Raw genomic sequence first — 22,528 nt, 5'->3', positions numbered from 1 at the left:
TTAAATAAAAAATGCTGCATAAAGTGCTTCAGTAGTGGTAGTAAGACATTTAGGAATTTCACTCATCAACATTGCTATCCCACAAACCAATGACTGTACCTCATGTGGAGAAGCTTCTCAAACTTGAGCTCTGACGGCGTGTTTCTCTTTGGAGGGAGAATCAGTTCTCCCAAGGCTAAATAGACCTTATACTGGGGCAACGGAGGGAGTGGCTGCATTAAGTTTGAGAGACATTTTTTTATCAATGGAAATTGATTCAGAAAGCCTCAACCTGTTTCTTCTTTGATTTGAGGTATGAAGCTTCTTTGTTCTCTGCAAAGCCAAAGAACTCCTCCTCTCTGCTGGTAGACAGTTGCTGTGTGGTGGTGGTGGCAGCAGACTTGCCTTCACCAGATCCCTCCGCTTCGGATCATGCAGCCAACGAAGCTTGAATTTTGGTAGCGTCACAGCACCAGGACAGAATCCTCACTTCCGAGGACACGTGCAAACCTTGTTTTGATGGCCTACAATGACACATGACAAGAAAAAGTAACTATTCAATATTCCATGAGACAGTAGGCATTGTTTAAAAATGCACTAAACATCAGCAGCATGCCATAATTTTATACAGAATCTATTTTAATTAGGCGTGGGACTTTAACGAGTTAATTACAATTAATTAATTACAACTTATTATTATGATTAACTAATTACAACAAAAACATAATTAAATTGAATTGAATTGAACAGTTTGCTCTCCAGACAACAGGGAACCAAAAGCAAACAAAAGCATCTGATTGCTTTTGTTGAGGAATGTTTTTCTCTAACAATGGCCAGGGTTTCCACTACTCTGGATGTACTTGAAATTCTTATAAAATTGAAATTTTTATACAAATATTTTCATGACATTAAAAGAGCTTTAGTTTAAATAAGGTGGTATAAAAACTTGAATATCGCCACCATCGTGATTTATTGTGCTATTGTCAAACTGATGTAAAATAAACAATATTTTGTTGTTTAAATGTATGTATCGGTCCATATGGGTCCAATTGAAGGATGTGGCTTCTTGTGGCAAATATTCTTGTATGATTAAACTGCGATTAGTTGGGACTAATTAATCAGAAATTATCCAAATAATAAGATTCTTTTTTAAATCGAATCCCACCCAAAATTATTTTATAATATCCACATCACAGACACTGGCATCTGTGATACAGTATTTTCCGATTTTCACTTCTTCCATTTGTTTCAGTTTGCCAAACACCAACCTCCCTCTACCTTTAACCAGGACACTGTTCCTGAACTCCTGCTTCTGCTATCAACTTTGGAACACAGACCTGACTTTACTTGAGCTTTTTGTCATGTCCATGTTCAGCACTTTTATTTTGTTGTTCCCCAGTTGTGTGTTTTTCTGTTTCCTCTCCTGCTTTCCTGCAGCTTCACAGCTACACAGCTGGGACCAATTTTGCAATCAAACCTCGCTGATTTCAACACCTTGGCTCCAGACTGTGTTGGCAGAAGGTCACTTCACATCCACAGGTAATGATCTTCCTCTTGTGCCATTGCTTTCCTATGTGATTGATAGATTTGGCTTGTGTCAGTTGATCAGTCGAGGCCTCATTTAATAGCTCATTGCTGACATCTGCTGGTCATTGGATGTAACCCAGATGTTATGTGGTTAACTGTCCGTTGATTTGTCAGTTGTATGTTCAGTTACTTGATGTGCTTGTGTAACTTGGACATATTCAATCATTTTCACTGTGTTGGGGCTCAGTCGATTCCTTTTTTCGGATATGATTTCCCATGCCTTTGAGAAAATCTTCTCGCAGGGAGAGAAGCAGGCGTGCAAAGGAACCAAATTGCCAACTGGTAAAGGTGTGGATATGTGGTTTTGTGGTCCTTCCAAAACAACAGTGGGTCCTCATTTCTTGAAATGTATTTTTGGATGAGGTACCGTTGCACTTCCACAATAGCCTCAGCTTCAGCATTGGACACGCCCCGACTCTCATTTACCGACGTGTCAAATAGACTCCACAGGTTCCCACCACCTAAAAAAAAGACAGCACTTCATGATAGTATTATAGTAAACATGAAAACAGATATAAAATGTTGATTGTGCTGCCGCATTTTCATCCTTCACTTGAGGCCTTTGTGGAGGAATTGATGGCAGAGAGATTATGTTGGCGCACTCCGTTTTCAGTCTTTCTACGGCCTCATTTGCTCTCAACTCACTGTGGAATCCAAGTACTTTCAACCGTGGATCCAGCAGTGTTGCCAGTGTCATTACACTGGCAGTCTCTAGTTTGGCCAGATGATCCCTCAGCCTTACTTTTAAAATGTCTGTCAACATTTTTGGTGTTTCTGTGGTCACATTAGAAGCTTCGCAGTTCACTGCATGCAGAAGCATTTTCATCTGTGGTATCACTTTAGACCCGACACCCGTTTCTCCTCTAACAGCTTAACAGTGGCCTGGTGGAATGGGCCAAGCACTTTAATGATTTCTTCAATTGTTTTGAAGTCACTGGATGTGAGTTGTGACAGTAAAGCAAGGGCAGCCCCCATGGCTTCCCGCTGCTCAAAGACACGCTGGAGCATAAGCAGTGTGCTGTTCCAGCGTGTTTCTACCTCCATTAGCAACTTATGTTTTGGTCTTCCCATGGACTCTTGCATGTGGCCAAGGCGTTCTTTAGCAGTTGTGGAGGTCCGGAAGTAGGCCACAATTTTTCTGGTTTTTGCTCTTATTTCAGACAATATGGGGACCTGGTCAAATGACTTTCGCACAATCAAATTAAGGGAATGTGCAACACATATGCTTTGCCTTACACCAAGAGTGTGTGCACAGGCTATCATATTGGATGCCGCATCTGTGACCAGGCATTTGACCTAATCTTTTATTCCCCATTCTGCCATAATTTTTGTCTTTGCCTGGGCTAAGTTCTCTGCTGTGTGGCTCTGTGGAAAGTGTTCCACTCCCAGCAGGATGGTGTTCAGAGTGTCCTCCTCAGTAATAAAGTGACACGTCACACCAAGATAGGCCTCCATGTCCATAGAGGTCCACATGTCTGCAGTCAGACTGCAAGCTTTAGCTTTCTGGACCTCTTCTTTTGCCTTCTGCATTTCGGCATGGAATCTCTCCTCGACCATTGCCTTTAGAGCCTGGAAAATAAAATAAACAATAATGCCTCAGATTTATATAGCGCTTTTCATGACACTCAAAGCACCTCAGAGTTCATTCACACGAGGCGAGGGAGATTAGGTCTAACCCAATGACACTATGAAAGCAACTTGGTGGGAGTGGGATTTGAACCGCCAACCCTGCAGTCATTGGACAACCTGCTCAACCACCTGATCTACTGCTGCCCACTACTATGGCACCTGTCATTTACCATACAACAAACAGCATAAATTATGGATATACAATACTCACCTGTCTAGTTGGAATAATATAGGTAGGCTCGAGGAGATCCAGGAGGCTCCTAAATCCCTGATCTTCCACCAGTGTGAAAGGCTGGGAATCCTTCACAACCATGGCAACCGAAGCCTGATCCACAGCATGTTTCCTGGTACCTACACAGACACATTACATTCGATCATGTTGTTATGTTTCGGCCACAGTGAGGGACATGGCATTTTAAATGATTGTGGGTTATTACTTGGCGCGGGTTGTGCACGTTCATTTTCATTCAAGGCTCGGTACTGCCTCAACATGCATGTGGTGTTGTTTGTGTAACTCAGCTCCTTCGAGAAGAGCAAGCACTTCACCTGAAACCAAAAGATTGTTTGAAGAATGAGTGTTGGGGGTGTGGGGGTTAAAATTTCTATCTACATATATGTTATAATGTATTATTATTATATCATGTGTCACAAACATAGTGTACAGAAGGCTCCCTTTAAGATGACGTCACACGTTGCGTGGCAGTTTTGACATGCGCAGTAGTGGTTGAAGTTCGCTCTGAGAGTAGTTGGCTGCCGCTCGTCCTCCTGGGTTTTTTGTCTTAAGTTAAGTAAGTGTTTGTTTTCACCATAGTTGCCTTTCAGTGTTTGGTTAGTCCGTAGTTGTGTGCGTTGCCTTGTGTGCATTTGATATAGTAGTAGTAGTCCGTCGTCGACGAAGGACGCTCCAGCAATTAGCCACCGCCCTTTGCGGCGTGTTAAGTGGTCACGTGATCCAATGGACCGTGTGCGGGTAGTGGCGTTTGTCCACCACACGATGGTGCCCGTTCCCACGGAATGAGAATCGGTTTCTTTGACATGTTTTGTCCATTAAGGTGTGACCATTGTATTGTAATTTGTATAATTTTGTATAATTGTCTTCTGTGTGTTATTTCACAGAAACTATATATATATATACATATATATATATATATATATATATATCAAGAACTTGGACAAATAAACCACACAGTTTACACATCTCTTGAACTCCTGTGCTCTGACCGGCCAACCATCGTGGATTCTTTATCAGTTATCCGAACCAGCATCATCATCGTCCTTCCTCCTCAACATTAAGTGGTCCTTCGAGCCGGATAAAGAATCTACGATGGACCCTAGAGAGATGTACCCGGACGTGCGGCCAAAGCGAAGACCACAACGTCCAGCGAGATTCCAGGACTTCCAAGTGGACTACATTGGCAGTCGGCAAGAAGACCGTCCTCCACCAGGCAAGCCTACACCTCAATCATGGGAGACCCCAACCCAGAGGAGACAAGTATCACCGCCTTACTACGGACGCTACCATGAGGATGCGGCTCATTATGAGATGCCTCCGCTTGCTTCAGTTCGCTTCCAGGACAGTGAGCTTTACAGCGATTTGTCAGCTTCTCCAGGACCTCCAGACTGGGACCCACATTACGAAGGAAGAAGTAGCTATGACGAGAGCTCCCGACTATATCATACCCAAAGAGCCTTCGAATCAGGTCTGAAGGAGCTACATGAGACACAAAAGGAGATGAAAGAACTACTGGATGTAACCCGTTCCTTGCATGCCGTTATGGGTCAACCTGGAAAGCATGCAGGGAAGAGTAACAGCTTTGAACTATCAGTAGAGGAGGATGAAGGAGACTGGCCTGAACCTCCACCCTGGCCTGAAACCAACTGTAGACCTTCGTCACAGCATGCAAAACCTGAATATTGATGCACATCAGATTCGGCCCCTCCCAGCTCCACCCGCAAATGACTGTGCATCCAGCACCTATGTTCAACACCAGTCTCAGCAGCCCGTCCACAGTTTTGCCCCTCCTCCTCCAGTAGATCAGGTCTACAGAGGACCCCCCCCCCAACAATTCCAAAATTCATCCAACCAGACCCCAGTGAGTTCTCTCGACTACATATTGCTCTGGAGAACCTACTTCCTCCAACAGCCTCTGAGCTCTTCAACTATCAAGTTCTGCTCGACCATCTGAAGCTGGAAGAAGCCAAGCTGATTGCGGACGCCTACTTGAATTCCCCAAACCCCTACACTGAGATCATGGCAGCTCTCCATGACAAGTTTGGACAACCTCACCAGCTGGCACTTCGGACAATAGCCACAGTTCTTGAAGCTCCAGAAGTCAGGTGTGGAGATAGCACAGCCTTTCAGAAGTTTTCCCTCCAGATTCAGTCCTTGGTGGGTCTTCTACAGACACTAGGTACAGAAGGGGAAGTTGAACTCAAGTGTGGTTCTCACGTTGCTAGGCTGTTGAGTAAGCTTCCCCCAGAACTGCGGGCAGACTTTCGCCGCCACCATTACAATTCCATAACTAGTCACACCTTGACTGACTTAGCTGAGTGGCTTCGGTATGAATCCTGGTGTCAGGGATATGATAGTCATGTCGCTGTGCGTAGTGGTAAGGAGAGGTTCACCACCAAAGGGGAGGGTCGTGCAGGAAGGCAGACAGTAACTGTTTTACACGAAAAGGACAATGAAAGGACAATGCTGCTCGCAGAAGCAGCAAAATGTCTGAACATGAACGGCAGTCCAGAAAACCTCCCTCTCCGAACAGTTCGCCACGATGTCCAGGTATTGCATGTGTCCATGCAACTGTGTCATTCCAAGTTTCCTCAGTGGATCGTCCATCCATACAGCTAACAACCTCAGCCTTGCCCCATACACCTATCCAATGGAACGTCTCCAACGGAAGTTTAAGCACATGCATGGTCTTCCGATCCCGGCCTTTAAGAATGCTACCCCCTTCCTGCTGATTGGTTCTGATCAACCTCACCTTATAACACTGGTTGAGCCAGTCAGGCTGGGCCCCCCCGGGGGGCCAGCTGCTGTACATACAAGGCTGGGCTGGACTCTTGAAGGTCCCGTTCGAGATACGGGGGGGCTATCTCACAGTACGCAGTGCCTCTTGACCACCTCCCCACCACACCTGGATGAGATTTTCCAGCATGTTGAGAGACTCTGGAAACTGGATGTCGTACCCCAACACCCTGAGAGAGAAGTGACTCGCTCCAAGCTTGATAATCATACTGTTGCACTGCTTAAGTCCAGAACTGCCAGGGTAGAGGTGGATGGTATTTTCAGATATGCAACTCCATTACTGCGTCATGAGAAAATGCCACTGCTACATGCCCCAAAGGAGTCCGTCATGCCATTGTTGCGCAGTACGGAACGTCGGCTCCTCAGAGAACCTCAGAAAGCCAAAGATTACTGTGCAGAAATGCAGAAGCTCATCACGTCTGGCGCCGTGCAAGAAGTGAAAGAAGCGAAACCGCCAGAGGAGTGCTGGTACATTCCCCACCACCTTGTGCACCATAATGGGAACAATCGTTTGGTCTTCAACTGCTCCCATTCCTACCTCGGACAGACACTGAACCAACATCTGCTGTCTGGTCCAACCCTTGGTGCTTCGCTCCTTGGGGTTTTACTGAGGTTCCGAGAGCACCCTGTGGCCATCAGCGGGGACATCAAAGGGATGTTCCACCAAGTGCGCTTGCTCAACAACAGACAACAGAGTGAACTCCTTTCTTCTGGGGGCTTTGAACTCCTCCTTTGAACTTCCTGCAGAACTCCTACAAGAGTGGTGTAGCTGGGAAGCGGAACTGGACCTACTGTGCCACATCACCTTTCCTAGGCCATACCTTCCGAAGGATGTCAGTCACAAGGGTGTGACATATGAAGTCCATATATTCGCTGACGCTTCTGATCGAGCCTATGGCGCTGTGGCGTATTTGAGAACTGAGGATAGCCAAGGCCAACGGCACCTGTCCTTCATCCTAGCCTGCTCACGCGTGGCCCCAAAGCGCCTTCAGTCCATCCCGCGCTTGGAGCTTTGTGCAGCACTTGTAGCGGCTCAACTAGCCAGTGTCCTGAAGAATGAGCTATATAATATCCGAACCAGCATCATAATCTTCCTTCCTCCTCACCACATAGAGACCTGTGCTTCATTATACCTGTCTGTTATACCTTTGTGGGAGATATGTTCTTCGCTTCTTGGGTGGCTCCATCGTCACTCTCTGTCAGTCGAAGTAGCACAGCAGTGATCAAAGACTCTTCCTGGTTTTTCTGTGCCTATTTAAGGAGCGCGAATCATGACGCGAGCCAGTTACGTGATCGCTGAAAATGGGGCCTCATTTGCCTTCGGTCTTGTGATATGAGGAAAAAACGAGACGGGCCTCGATACGGGCTCCATTTAATCATCAGCGGAATGGGTCCCAGCTGTGTGTCGCCATTAAGCTGAAGAAGGACAGATGAAGACGCGGAAGCGGGGAGACAGGAAGTAAAACAATAAAAGCACAAACGAACACGAAACCTAACAGTACACCCCCTTCGAGGAGGGCCTCTAGGCACTTTTCCAGCCTTGTCTGGGTGGGTGCCGTGAAACTTGAGATTAAGTCTTGGTCGAGGATGAGGGAGCGGGAGATCCAGTATTGCTCCTCAGGGCCAGTCAATTGCGTATCGCTTTGATGGCGGCGCCTTGTCAGGCAGTGGCTACTGAGGCTCCCGGTAACAAAGCCAAATGTATGTATAATACAATGAAAATGAAACAATCAACGAACGAACGAACAAACAGTGGAAACGGCGCAATGCGTTTATTAGGATATGACCGGCAAACGATCATTAATCTGAGGGATTTCAACGGCTTTTATCCCGTTAGGGCGGAGACACGGACGACCCTACACGACCTCGGTCTGTTCCACCGGTCGGATCCAAGGATCTACAGCATAGCGAAGCCCCGCCAGTCAGATTCAGAGTCCTACAGCACAGCGAAGCCCCTCCCCAGCAGCAGGGATCATCATCACGGGGGACATCGGAGGCGGTGCGAGAGGAAGCAGAAGCGCGGTTGCCGTGGCGGAATTAAGGCTAAGATAAATGCTAACCCGTTCCGCTCGCCGCTCCCGTCGGTCCTGCTCTCTAATGTGCGCTCGCGAGAAAACAAACTGGACTATTTGAAACTGGACTTGAACACCCGAAGGGAGACACGGAACTGTTGCGTGCTGATCCTCACGGAGACGTGGCTCAACTCTTCTGTCCCGGACACCGCCATTAGCCTGGAAGGGCTAACAGCGTTCAGGGCGGACAGGAACAACGTGCTCACAGGTAAAACCCGGGGAGGGGGTGTCTGCATCTACATCAACAACAACTGGTGTATCAACACAACTCCGGTCTCCAGTCACTGCTGTGTGGACATAGAGTTTCTGATTGTGAAATGTAGACCCTTCTACTTGCCACGTGAGTTCACCAGCGTCACAGTGGTGGCCCTGTACATCCCTCCAAGCGCTGACTGCAAACAGGCCCTGAGTGTCCTCCATCAAGCCATCAGCGACGTGCAGTCCACACACCCAGAGAGTGTCTTCATTGTGGCAGGGGACTTTAACCAGGCCAATATGAAGACTGTGCTTCCAGCCTTTCACCAGCATGTGGACTTCGCTACTCGTGGGGAGAACACCCTGGACCTGGTCTACACCAACATCAAGAAGGCGTACAGAGCTGTCCCTCGTCCTCACCTCGGCTCCTCAGATCATCTCTCTGTGTTGCTGGTCCCTGCATACCAGCCCCTGCTCATGAGAGAGAAACCAGCAGTGAGGACAGTGAGAGTGTGGCCAGAGGGAACCATATCAGCCCTTCAGGACTGTTTCGAGCGTACTGACTGGAGCATGTTCAAGGATGCTGCTACGGACTGCAATCAGCAAACAGACGTGGGGGAGTATGCGACCATCGTCACTCGGGCCAATCAGAAGCCTTGGATGACGAAAGAGGTGCGTGATAGACTGAGGGAGCGAAATGCTGCGTTCAAATCTGGAGATGGAACGGCACTCAGATCAGCCAGGGCGAATCTGAACCGTGAAATCCGGGCAGCGAAGCGCACCCACAGTCGGAAGGTCCAAGGCTTCTTTCAGAATGCCAGCAACACCAGACAACTGTGGCAGGGCATCCAGACGGTCACAGGCTATAAAGCCTCTCCCCCTCCTTGCCGTGACGACATCAGCTTCCTCAATGAGCTGAATAACTTCTTTGGAAGGTTTGAAGCTCTCAATACCAACCCTGCGAGGAAAGCTGCCCCCCACTCTGACGAACAGACGCTCAGACTGGACACCGCTACGGTGCAGAGAACTCTGAGGAAGGTGAACGCAAGTAAAGCTGCAGGCCCTGACAACATTCCTGGACGACTGATTAAGGAATGTGCTGACCAGCTGTCCCAAGTGCTCACGGACATCTTCAACACCTCTCTGACCCAGGCGGTCGTCCCTCCATGTTTCAAGTCGGCCATAATTATTCCTGTGCCCAAGAAACCGACCACCACGTGTCTGAACGACTTTCGCCCCGTTGCACTAACATCCACCATCATGAAGTGCTTCAAGAGGGTGGTTGAGGACCACGTCGTCTCCATACTCCCCGCATCATTCGACCCGTTCCAGTTTGCGTACCAGCCGAACCGCTCCACGGAGGACGCCATCTCCACTGCTCTCCACCTGAGCCTGGAGCACCTAGAGAAGAAGAACACTCTGGTTCGGATGCTGTTCCTGGACTTCAGCTCAGCTTTTAATACCATCATCCCACAGGACCTGGTACATAAATTGGAGCAACTAGGAGTGGAGACCTCCATGTGCAACTGGCTGCTGGACTTTCTCACCAACAGAACCCAGTCTGTCCGAGTAGGAGGTAACACGTCAAGTGTTATCTCCCAGAACATCGGCTCCCCTCAGGGATGTGTCCTCAGCCCACTGCTGTTCACTCTGCTGACCCACGACTGTCGCCCCAAGTATAGCAGCAACCACATCCTGAAGTACGCGGACGACACAATGGTTGTGGGTCTCATCCAGGACAATGATGAACTGGTCTACAGGGAGGAGGTGCAACATCTGGTGGACTGGTGTGAGACGAACAATCTGGCCCTGAATCTCGACAAGACGAAGGAGATTGTCGTGGACTTCGGGAGATCAAGACACAGCCATGCCCCTCTTTACATCAACGACAGGGCTGTGGAAATGGTGAGTACAACCAAATACCTGGGTGTGCACATCACAGACGATCTTAGCTGGTCACTCCACACCTCCTCCCTGGCAAAGAAGGCACAGCAGCGTCTGCACTTCCTGACCACCTTCTACAGAGGGACAATCGAGAGCCTGCTGACCAGCTGCATCTCCGTCTGGTCTGGGAGCTGCAGTGCATCAGACTGGAAGTCTCTGCAGAGGGTGGTGAGGACAGCGGAGAAAATCACCGGGACCCCGCTCCCTGCCATCAAGGATATAGCAGATGTTCGCTGCTTATCCAGGGCACAAAGGATCATCGCGGACTCTACTCATGCAAACTATGCACTGTTCTCCCTCCTGCCATCTGGCAGACGGTTCCGCAGCATCCGATGCAGAACCACCAGATTCAGGAACAAGGGAAACAAAGTGTGCCATCTTAGAAAATCTATCCACAATGGTCATAACCGTTGTCATACCTGCAGACGGGGGCAAGCGCTTGACAAAATCGACGGCAATGTGTGACCAAGGTCGGCCAGGAAGAGGCAGAGGCAGAGGTTGTAAGAGACCAGCTGGAGGACGATGTGAGGATTTGGAACGATCCAACGATACAGGTCTCAGGAACAATGGTCTCCATTTTCTCTTGGGAGAGAGGATTCTCATGGAGTCTGGACAGAGCATCGGGTTTAGCATTCTGGCTGCCTGGGCGGTAGGTTATGGAAAACCTAAATCTTCCCAGAAAAAGAGCCCAACGAGCCTGACGAGAGTTGAGCCGTCTGGCGGACTGGAGGTACAGAAGGTTTTTATGGTCTGTGAATACCAAAAAAGGGGTTTGAGCCCCCTCTAACCAGTGCCTCCACTCCTGTAGTGCAGCCACAACGGCCAAGAGCTCAGGGTTGCCAATATCATAATTTCTTTCCGCACTTGACAATCCTCGGGAAAAGAAAGCACATGGGTGTACCTTTTGGTCAGACGGATCCCTTTGTGACAGGATAGCGCCGATTCCTGAATCTGAAGCGTCTACCTCCAGGATAAACTGCCGGGAAGGGTAAGAATGACGCAGGATCGGAGCAGAGGAAAACAGAGTCCGGAGCTTGTTGAAAGACTCCTCAGCCTCAGGAGTCCAGACGAAAATCATCTCAGTGGAGGTGAGCGCCGTCAGTAGAGCAGCAACCTTGCTGTAATCTCGGATGATGCGTCTGTAAAAGTTAGCGAAGCCCAAGAACTGTTGGAGTTGCTTACGGTTGTTCGGTGTCTTCCAGATTACCACAGCTTCGATTTTTGCAGGATCAGGAAGAAGGCGTCCCTCTCCCAATATGAATCCCCGGAAGCTGACCTGTTTCATGTGAAACTCAGACTTCTCGGCTTTGCAATAGAGTCTATTTTCCAGAAGTCTTTGTAGGACCAGCCGCACATGCTCCTTGTGTTCCTCCTCCACCCTTGAGAAGATCAGTATGTCGTCCAAGTAGACGTATAGAAAATGATTAATCATATCTCTGAGGATGTCATTTACAAGTGCTTGGAATACGGCAGGAGCGTTAGTTAACCCGAATGGCATGACACAATATTCGAAATGACCCAGAGGCATCTTAAAAGCGGTCTTCCACTCGTCTCCCTCTCTGATGCGAACTAGATGAAAAGCATTGTGTAAGTCAAGTTTCGAAAAAATAGTTGCCTGGTTTAGGGGCTCTAAAGCAGGGTCGATGAGCAGAAGTGGGTATTTATTTTTAACATGGATCTGGTTCAAGCCGCGATAGTCATTGCATGGACGAAGAGAGTTGTCCTTTTTGCTGACAAAGAAAAACCCCGCACCCAGAGGGGAGGAGGAAGGGCGAATCAAACCAGCTGCTAGGGACTCATTTATATATCTTTCCATTGACTCTCTCTCTGGGCAGACATTATATAGTCTACTCGAGGGGAAAGGAGCCACAGGAATTAGATCGATGGCGCAATCATAAGGGCGGTGAGGGGGAAAAGAGAGAGCTTGGTCCTTATTAAATACCTCCCCAAGATCGTGGTAACAAGTAGGAACCTTTGAGAGATCCGGAGGTGAGGGTGGGGAGGAAGGGGTGGTCTGAAGGGAACCAGGAGCAGACCTAAGGCAATGAGCATGACAGTGGGTGCTCCAGCCAGCAATCTTGGACCGTCTCCAGTCTATCTGCAGATTGTGTGTGGAGAGCCAGGGAAAACCGAGAACGAGTGGAGAAGAAGAAGCAGGGAGAACCAGAAACGAGATCACCTCAGAGTGGTTTCCAGACAGTGTGAGGGTCAGGAGGGAGGTGCGGTGGGTGACTTGTGGGAGCAGACTGCCGTCAATTGCCGAAAGAGAGCGAGGGGAGTCCAACCTGACAAGAGGAACGGATAATGAGTCAGCAAAAGAGGCGTCGATAAAGTTATCATGAGCACCTGAATCTATGAACACCTCGACCGGAGAGTTCGTCTCTCCCTTGCGCAGGGAGGCAGAAAAAATTATTCTTCCCACTCTAATAGGTGTTTTACTGACCTTATTTTGGGAGACGAGTGGAAGACGGCAGCCTCTAGGACGGACCGGACAAACACGGATGATGTGACCCGGTTGACCACAATATAAACAAAGGCCCCGAGAGATCCGGAGTTGGCGTTCTTCCAGTGTCAGTCTCATTCTCCCCACCTGCATGGGCTCAGAGTCTTCAAGTCAGGAGGAGACTTCGGGCTGAGGGTTAGTTGTAGGTGGAGAAAACGGAACCGGCAACACCATGTGGTGAGTGGGACGTTTCTCTCTGGAATGCTCTCTGATCCTGTTATCTATTCCAATAGCTAGGAGGATGAGCTCCTCCAGAGAGTTGGGTTCGTCGCGGAGAGAGAGTTGGTCCTGTATGTTGGAGGCTAGCCCATTAATAAATATGGACATGAGTGCTGGTTCATTCCATCCAGTCTGGGCTGCTAGGATCCTGAAGCGGATCGAATATTCGGATACCGATTCCTTAGGGATGTCTTGAGTGACAGATACTAAGTGCTTGGAAGCGCAAGAGCCACTTTTGAAGGGAGCATCAAAAACTCGACGCCTCTCTGAGGAGAATGTGTGGAAATCATTCAGAATGGGAGAGTCTTGACTCGCAAAGAGAAGCTGCCCACTGGCTGGCCTTGTCGCGGAGAAGGTTTATACAGTATACAATCCGGGCTCTGTCTGTCTGGAAAAGTGAGGGTTGAGAGTCAAAGACAGGCGAATATTGAAAAAAGAAGTTCTTACAGAAGCCTGGTTTACCTGCATAAACCTCTGGCGTAGGAATGGTCAGCTCTCGAACATTGAATAGTTGTTGTACTGGGGCAGGAGCAGAAGCAGCGACTGGAGCAGGTAAGGTTGAGTCTGCTCCAGTAGGAGGAGGCGAAGATCGCTCACAATGGGCTGAAATATTCTGCAGCTGCTCCAGGAAACCCTGAGTCACTCTCTCTAAATTAGAGATTCTAGTGCTCTGGGAGCCTACAGCCTTCTGCAAATTCAAAACCATTGCTGAGTCAGTTCAGTGGCTAGACGGTTCTGTCATAGTGTAGTTGTAAGGTGACTCAATTCATATGGTTTTAAATTCGCAGATGACTTGAGACAAGCAAGGTTTCTGTTAATCAAGAAGTTTAATACAAAAATAATACACGAACAAAAACAATGAACTGAGGGCGGCGACACCAAAGTGGAGCGCGGTGGACACAACACCAACGGTGGGGGAATAACCTACAACAGAAAACAGGCGTGAGTTACACTGCACTGTAAAACGGGGACAGCAGAAAACTATGCGCTCGGTAAATACACTCACGAGGCTGAATATAACAAAGGACGCTTGGCAGAAGCGAAAAACAAACACTCTAGGCAAGGAAAAACTAGCAGAAAAGCTCACAGAAAGAGTAAACAAACACTCAAAGAAGCAAATGCGGAGCTGAGGAAAGAGCAAACAGACAGTGGTATAGATGAAGAGAAACAAGAGAGACGCGGAGCAAGAACAAGGAAAGACAAACCAGGGACAAGAGAATCAGAGTAGCAACAAGAGATCATACCACGTATCAGCAGCAGACCATCTAGCGACAACACAGTGGGCAGAAGGGTAGATATCATCGGCGGAATGGGTCCCAGCTGTTTGTCACCATTAAGCTGGAGCAGGACAGACGAAGACACGGAAGCGGGGAGACAGGAAGTACAACAATAAAAGCACAAACGAACACGAAACCTGACATTTTTGTTACTTTAGCACAGAGATTAAAAACATGGAAAAGCATTGTTTTCTTTGTCTCAGAGGATGCATTATTCACGTGTCAGCATTATGTGCTAAATAAGTGTATTATAGATACTGTCATACAAATTCAATCAGTGTTTAACTGATTTTAACACTGGATGTCAAGGGGGACGTGAACTTGCTGCTTTAAATAGCAGCTTCTCGCTTATCATGACAGGTAAACATACTTGGGGTCTCAAGGACACTGTCTCAAGGTGTTGCAATGACTGAAAGGGGTCCCAGGACTTAAACCCAAAATAGCACTTAATAAGTGCTGGTGGACAGAGAGATGGCAGGATGAACACTGACGATCAACTCCTTCATAGGGTTCATAAAGTTAAGGGGTGTGGTGTCCAAGACCTGGACCATCATCTTCCTTGCCAAGACTGTCTTGGGTGGATGTTGGCAGGGAAGATGAACGTTTGAGCTGATGCACGGGAGAGAGTCGCCGAGGCTCTTGGAACTCCAGATCTCCGGCGAGTGTTTCTTTGGGTCTCCCATGTGCACATGAAAAACAACACCTGATTCAAGGTCCAGCTGGGAGATATGGAAGCCCGGACCATTGACCAGCACAGACCGGTGAGCCAGGGGTAGTTACTGCAGTTGCCCGGCTCCCTCTCTCGCCGCTCCCTCCTTCAACTTGTGGTTCATAAGATATATAGAAAATATCTTGTTTTTCTCTTTCTGTGTCCTCGGTTGTTGCTTGTGTTAACATCTTGAATACTAAGTATTCGTATGGTCGGCCACCTATTTTTTATATTAAATGATTTACTGAAAGATTTGTCAAGCAAAACATGCAGTCGTTAATTAAAAACAGAATTTTTGCTGAATGTGGGATTTGAACATTAACAATAAAATCACTTATGGAGGCAGCAACTAGTTCCCAGGATGTAGACACGCTGTATTTAATGAATAATGGTCACACGTGGTGACTTAGCTAATTTATTGGTGAAGCGCTTTGTGGGTGTGAGCTGCATTTTTTTGAATAAAGTTATAGTGTAATTGGTGGTTTGGATTGTTAGATGTCGTTTTTACATTGGCTCACACAGTACCCCAATTTATCTCTTTGTTGTTAATCTAGCTAGGTCTCGACACCATGCAGCACCACTGAGTGACCCCGCTCCTCCGGTGAGCTATGCTGGTTATATGGTTTATGGTTTATATGGTTTATAGATAGTATGTGTTCGGAGGGGTTTGGTCCATGGTATGCCACATGCACACATTGTGGGAAGTTGGGGTGTCCAGAATCGCTCTGTTGGGCTCCGACGTCATCACCACCAAATCTCGAGAGAGAGCCCCGAGAACAGGGGTGGGATCCAGGCACCCCGCAGTTGCTTCTGAACCACTGCGCCAGTGTGACTTCCGCCTGGAAGTGCATTGGAAAGCAATTGCAAAATTCCCATGGAATGTCAGCTTGAGTTCTAGTTTAAATGACAGTTTGAAGTTTGAAATACAATTTGACCTCTGCCATTTGCTTAGAAACACATTAAAAAGGTGAGACATTTCAAGTTGCGCTGCTGCCTGAAGCTGCTGTTTCATTGGATCATTGCAGAGTATTAATCAGCAATTAAAACCATTTGTTAGAAAAAGAAACTACAATAATGAACTTCATTTGCTTGAGGTTTTCCATAGCATGTTGGTTTTACACCAGGCAGGTGTGCAGCGTGTGCGTATTGACTAGCTATATAAGGAACTGACCAAACCTGGGTTATTTTGATTACACGTGATGGAGAAGGTCACTATTGGTGATGCTGTGTCCAGATGCAGGTCTGGACACAGGAGACTGCTGAAAGACTGAAGATGGCAAGGTAAAACATGGACTATGGAATACCATGTTGCACATTTACTGAGTAGAAGTGCATAAATGTGCAACAGATAATTCTAGACATGTACAAGAAGTTGTGAATCATGTTTGGTCATAAAGTAGTCGACATGCATGAAAGAGAATGGAATACAGCTGTTACAATAATTTAGACTCTTTCACGAAGTAAAGATGAAGAACAGCCTTAGAGCTGGACACATGTTCATCTTCATGTGTTTCTGCACTGACAATAATTTGGCCTCTGGGGTTTTGGCACATATCAGAGATGCACGTCGTCATTTAGGTGAAGTACATTCAATAGCGGACAATATCAGTGTATAGTGTGCTTTGGATGACACGTTCTCCATAGTGCCCCCAGGTCCCAGTGTCATGGAGCTGACTCCTCAGTCACCTGAAGAGACCTCAGCTCATGAAGGTCCTCCTGACCTCACTCAGGTCCCCTCCACTTCCACCTCATCAAAATAGAAACGTAGAGTTACTGTTTGAATCAGAGTTATAGGGGATGACACACTGTAATTCTGAACAACATTCATGTTACAGAGTCCACACATGATGCCACCTTTCTGCTGCGGGACTTCACACGCAGTCTCCTTGGTCTCCACCACAAAAACAAGTTGGCTTTATATAAAGAAATGCAAGGTCCAAAAAAGCTAGGAAACCTGATGACCACCTACAAACGGGCAAAGGACAGGTCGAAACGAGGGGAAAGAGGAAATGACAGGCAATAAAGTCAAACAGAAAACTTCTGTCACCAACCTCCACTTGTTCTCTTCTTAGTCTGAAATGGCTCTTGAAGTCTGACGGACTGAATAAGGAGACTACATCCTCCTCAAAAGAAATTACTTTATCAACTGACCTGGGAAAATTATGGAGAGTCCGTTACAACCTACGGATTGTTTCATGGCGACAAATATATATATATAAACAGTGTTATTTTTAGAATGAAGGAAATGTCATCACATTCAAAATGTTATGGTAATTTGACTTGATGCTGGCAGTTTCTTGCCTTTTCTTGATTCGACAAAACTACTTACCTTCTCTGAGCGCATTCTGATAAAGAAGTGTTCCCCCGCCTCCAATTCATCAGCCAATAAATCGAAAAAAAGTGATTCTCTCCATCACGTTCTTCGTACCAAGTGCAATCCGACTACAACAATCCGAGATTTCCCGATGTATCCGCCCCCTTCGTCATCATCTGGGAAGCACCCCACGCAGCCGCCGCCTGGTCTCACAAGCCCATTGGTGCTGCTGCTGCCTGGCTGTTCCTGAAAAAGCGTTTCGACACAGTGACACATTGTGCTGATACTGTGTTGATACTGTGTCACTGAATAGTGACATCTGCTGGACATTAAGAATCCCTGCAGGCAACCGAGTTCTACATTTACACTGATTTGATGACCTACTATATATATTAATATCAAATAATTCTTTGCATTCATTATTATTCCATATTTTTAAATAATGTGAAAATGTGCCATCATGTGAAAAATCCAACGTTTTTAAATTTCCTAAATTAAATGATACCTTGTAAAATCATTTGAATTAGAATGGAACAAGACAAGTCGGAAATCTGAGACAAACACACAGATCGAAATAACTACATTATTCTCCAACAGGAGATCAAAATGGTCCTACACGGCAGACAGCTTGCGTTTCCCTTGGAGCTGCCCCCTAGATCCACAAAGACATTCACAAAGAACTGTGAGATTCAACTGTTTCACCAGTTACATCCTGTTGACAGGTGCACTTCCTTAGAAAATGATGGTTAGTCTATTCTATGAATATGTGCGTAGCCCTCTAACGGCCTTCGCTATTGGTTAATCCACATCGAGGCACTGGCCTCGGCCTGAGACTTTGATTGATTGGCTCTCCGCCCAGGAAGGCACCACCCACTATGTATAACTCTCCCCTGCGCCCGCCGTTCTGCTCCCTTTGGAACTCAGTGGAAACAGGCCTGCTGGGCAGCCAGTTAGAGTGCTACGCACATATTGATAGAACCTGGGTTACGTGAGTAACCATCATTTCTATGTCATATGTGCTCCGCCCTCTAACGGCCTTCGCTATTGGTTAAAAACCCCGGTGAAGGCTGTAGGGATTAGTTCACTCCCAGCATGGCCTTACAGAAGACCAGAGAGAAAAGAACCAAATCAACGACCAGAGGGTCCAGCCATGGACGACGATCCCTGAACAGACAACACAGTGTGAGCTACTGAAGTGTCCGTCATGTCTCTCAGATTGTTCTGTGCAAAGGACGAAGCAGAAGACCAAGAAGCAGCTTGACAGATGTCTTCCATAGAAGCACCTCCGAAAAGCGCAGCAGATGAGGAGATGGCCGTAGTTGAATGAGCCCTGAGGCCCTCTGGGGCCACAGAGCCTTCAGCTTTGTATGCAGCAGACATGGCCATACACACCCAGTGGGCAAGGCGCTGCGATGTGACAGCTTTGCCTCCCAGGTTCCCTCCATAGCAGACAAACAGACTATCGGTCAGACGAAAGTCCTTTGTCCTGTCCACGTAGCAAGCTAGGGCCCGCACTGGGCACAACCGGTGCATCCTAGCCTCCTGATCAGACTGATGAGGTGGGGAATAAAAGGCCCTCAACATCATGATTTGAGACCGATACGAAGCCGTGATGACCTTCGGTCTAAAAGCCGGGTTTGGATGAAGGGTCACAGAGGTCAAACCCTCACCAAAAGACATACACCGTGGGCTCACAGACAAGGCTTTCAGATCGCCCACTCTCTTAGCTGAAGCTAAGGCCAGAAGAAGAGCCGTCTTCAAGGACAAAATGTCCAGCGAAGCGGCAGCCAGTGGTTCGAACGGAGGTCTCCAGAGCCCTTCTAGAACCACCTGCAAACTCCAGGGCGGAATTAGGTTCCTCACAGGAGGCCTAATGCGCCGAGCGCCAAGCAGAAATCTCTAAATGACCGGGTGACTCCTCACGGAGACCCGGTCAAAACCTTGGTGCCCAGCCGAAATGGCGGCCGCAAACACATTGAGTGTAGACGCCGCCCGGCCCTTGTCCAACAGCTCCTGCATGAAGGACAAGATCTCCGCCACAGAGCAAGCAGACGGCGAAAGCTGTCTCGCTGCGCACCAGCTAGCAAACACCCGCCACTTGGAAGTGTAAAGTTTGTTAGTCGCTGGCGCTCTGCACCATCTGGATGACTGCGTCCGACAGCCCAATGTCCAGCAGTCTCACCCTTTCAGCAACCAGACCTTGAGAGGTCGACCCAGGACAGGACGGAACCAAAGCCGGCCCTGATCCTGCACCAGAAAACCGTGAGAGTCTGGAATCGTCCAGGGTGGACCCGCCACCAAGCTGACCAGGTCTGGAAACCACCTGGTGCCGGGACTGTCGGGGACCACCGTGATCACCGTCAACTTCTGCGTCCTCACACGAAGAAGGCACAGCATCAACAGTCTCAGTGGAGGAAACGCATACAGAAGTCCCTGCGGCCACGTCGCGTGCGCCAGAGCATCCACCCCCAGGGTGGGGTTGTCCGACGCCCTGAAGGAGAACCACAGAGGGCCTTTGTAGTTCATCCTTGATGCGAACAAGTCCGCGACCGGAGCCGCAAAGCGAGCCCAGACCGCCTCTGTCATGTGTGGCGCGAGACCCCACTCTTCCGCTGACACGCCTCCTCTGGACATTCTGTCTGTGTCCACGTTCAGCACACCTGGAACGTGACGCGCTCTCAGAGATAAAAGATGAGAGGCCGCCCACAGAAGAATGTAAGCTGCCACTCTGTGCAAAGAGGGAGCTCTCACTCCCCCCTGGCGGTTGATGTAGGTAACCGTCCTTGGAGTTGTCTGACCTGACCATCACGTGATGACCTTCCAGACGCGGCGCAAAGTGTTCCAGCACTTTCTCCATCGCTAGCAACTCCAACAGGTTTATGTACAGCGTGGAGACGACTGCTGGAGGCCGAAAAGATCAGATCCAGATGAACTTGGGCCGGAAGGACCACAAACTTCGATCTGTCATGACTGGGTCGAGCCTGAGACGCGCGAACCAACGTTGAAGGCGTCTCATGTGCAAAAGACCCAGTTTGACTACCGAGTGAGCCGCCGACATGAGACCTAATAAGGTCATCACCTCGCTCACTCTCAGTCTCTGGCACTTCTCGCCACCGTCACAGCATGGAGAAGTCTCGACAACCTCTCGTCTGACAGCCGCGCTATCATGGACCGAGAGTCGAGAAGCAACCCCAGATACTGAGTGCAAGTGCTGGGCTGCAGCACACTCTTCTGGAGGTTGACCGCAAAGCCCAGACGTGTGATGTGCCGCAGCACCATCTCCGTGTGACGTCGTGCTTTGTTCTCCGAAGCCGCTAGAATGAGGCAGTCATTCAGATATGTCAGGATTCTTATTTCCACAGATCTGAGCGGCTCCAACGCAGCATCCACCACCTTCAAAGAAGAGCCGTGGAGTACCCGAAGGGCAGCTGGTCGAACTGGTAACAGTTGTCCCCCACTGTAAACCTCAGGTAGCGCCTGTGGCGCTGTAGGATGGGATCGTGGAAGTACGCATCCATCAGATCCACGGAGGTCATCCAGTCCCCTGGCCTGACACACTCGAGCAGTTGCTTTATTGTCGGCATCCTGAACGAGCGCGAGGAGATGAAGGCATTCAGCCGTCGCAGATGCAGAATTGGTCTGAGACCTCCCGATCTCTTGGGGACCAGAAAGTACACAGAGTAGAACCCTCTCTCGCGGTCCTCCTGAGGCACCAGAGAGAGCTCGTTTCCGAAGGAGCGACTCCACCTCCTGCTCCAGACACAGACGCTCTGCTGGGGAGCGAGGAGACGTGAGACGGACTCCCATGAACTCGGGGGGACGGCGACAGAACTGGAGTGCGTAGCCCCTGCTTAATGATCTGTTTAACCAAGGGGCGAGGGGGCCGCACAAATCCACCCACACAGAGTGAAAGTCTGTAAGGGGTTGAGCCAGAGACAGAAAATGCCCGCCCACCTCATCTGGTATGTGCGGGGGGCACCCTCCGAAAGGGCCGGGTGCCGCCGTCCGGGTTCGCTGAAGACACCGTGGGTCGTGAATTTCGTCATCAGCATGGGAACCGGGAGATGTAGTCCACTGCTCGACACGGTGACGCTCGGTGCAGCCGCACTGGGTTCATTTGACTCAGACGAAGCAAAATGGCCTCCAGTGACGACACTCACCCAAGCGCTTGGAGAACATCGACGGGACCTCCCAGAGGCAGGCGGTGCAACATTGCTGCCAGAGACGACAGCTTCAGAGGCCGCTGGGAAACTAAGTCCCTTAAGCCGGCCAGCACTCACCTGTGCGTTTGAAGAGTTCGAACCAGGCCGACTTGACACGGGCGGTGAACGATGGCCGGTGGCCGAGGAAGCTAGTGTTAGCCTAGCCTTTTTAGCTAGCGAACACGAACCTTGGCCGACGACTTCTGCGTCTCCATCAGCTCCATGAGACCCGAGACGTTGCACGAGACGCGGCATCTTCTGAAAGGCCGCCGTAGAGGCCTGGATCCTCCGGAGCTCGTCCCCTGAAATGTATTCCTTCTCGAACAACAGCCTGTCCATGGAAGCTGCCACGAAGGCCATGTCGTTCGCCAGGGTCCGAACGTGCATACCGCATGCATAAGCTCGGTCCAGGAAGGTGGCGGTAGTACGGTCTTTCTCCTCTGGGTGCCATTGCTTACCGCCAGTCCAGAGAGAAGAGTTGGGTGCCAGACAAAACCCAAGCGTGTCCCCCAGAGGTGGCAGCCCCCTGGTGGGATCGACGCCTTCCACAGTGAATACACGGCATATCCCCTAGGCGGCGCCATTGACGATCAAGGCGGTGTTTAGCCGAGTGGGCCCAAAGCCTGGTCATTTTAGGGACCGTGGCTGAGAGTCTGGATGCCTTCTTCACAACCTTTGCGTACAAAGGTACTGAGAAGTCCTCTTCTTCTGGTTCCGCCTGGACAGGGAGGGACACTCCTAGTGTCTCCGCTGCCTCACGGAATAATTGGGGCATTTCGTCCATCGGGTACCTGCTCTGGCTAGGCCCCGCTGGAGTACTCTCGCCCTCATCCACCACCCCCAAGTCGTCGTCGTCGTTGGGCAAAATCT

The 22,528-nt window shown here is 49.0% G+C and overlaps 2 protein-coding genes across 3 annotated transcripts; one reads left to right on the top strand and one right to left on the bottom strand.

Moving 5' to 3' along the window:
• Window positions 1-2,026: 2,026 nt before the first annotated feature.
• Window positions 2,027-6,787, bottom strand: LOC128748835 (uncharacterized). Its single transcript, XM_053847845.1, has 4 exons — window positions 6,762-6,787; window positions 3,633-3,741; window positions 3,407-3,546; window positions 2,027-3,135 (listed from the first exon to the last, which is right to left on the bottom strand). The coding sequence occupies exons 1-4, from the start codon at window positions 6,783-6,785 to the stop codon at window positions 2,863-2,865; spliced, it is 546 nt and encodes a 181-aa protein (XP_053703820.1). The 5' UTR covers window positions 6,786-6,787; the 3' UTR covers window positions 2,027-2,862.
• A 135-nt stretch (window positions 6,788-6,922) lies between these two features.
• LOC128747907 (uncharacterized) lies at window positions 6,923-14,846 on the top strand. 2 transcript variants are annotated; one of them, XM_053846130.1, is made up of 2 exons: window positions 6,923-11,522; window positions 11,662-14,846. In XM_053846130.1, the coding sequence occupies exon 1, from the start codon at window positions 7,870-7,872 to the stop codon at window positions 10,897-10,899; it is 3,030 nt and encodes a 1,009-aa protein (XP_053702105.1). In that variant the 5' UTR covers window positions 6,923-7,869; the 3' UTR covers window positions 10,900-11,522; window positions 11,662-14,846. The 2 variants fall into 2 exon arrangements, with proteins under 2 accessions (XP_053702105.1, XP_053702104.1); XM_053846129.1 differs by having other exon boundaries at window positions 11,637-14,846.
• Window positions 14,847-22,528: the final 7,682 nt, after the last annotated feature.

Source organism: Synchiropus splendidus, chromosome 17 (genome assembly GCF_027744825.2).
Source record: "Synchiropus splendidus isolate RoL2022-P1 chromosome 17, RoL_Sspl_1.0, whole genome shotgun sequence".
Classification (NCBI taxonomy): domain Eukaryota; kingdom Metazoa; phylum Chordata; class Actinopteri; order Syngnathiformes; family Callionymidae; genus Synchiropus; species Synchiropus splendidus.
The sequence above is the reverse complement of the archived record's forward strand: the minus strand, read 5'-3'. Positions and strand labels throughout refer to the sequence as shown.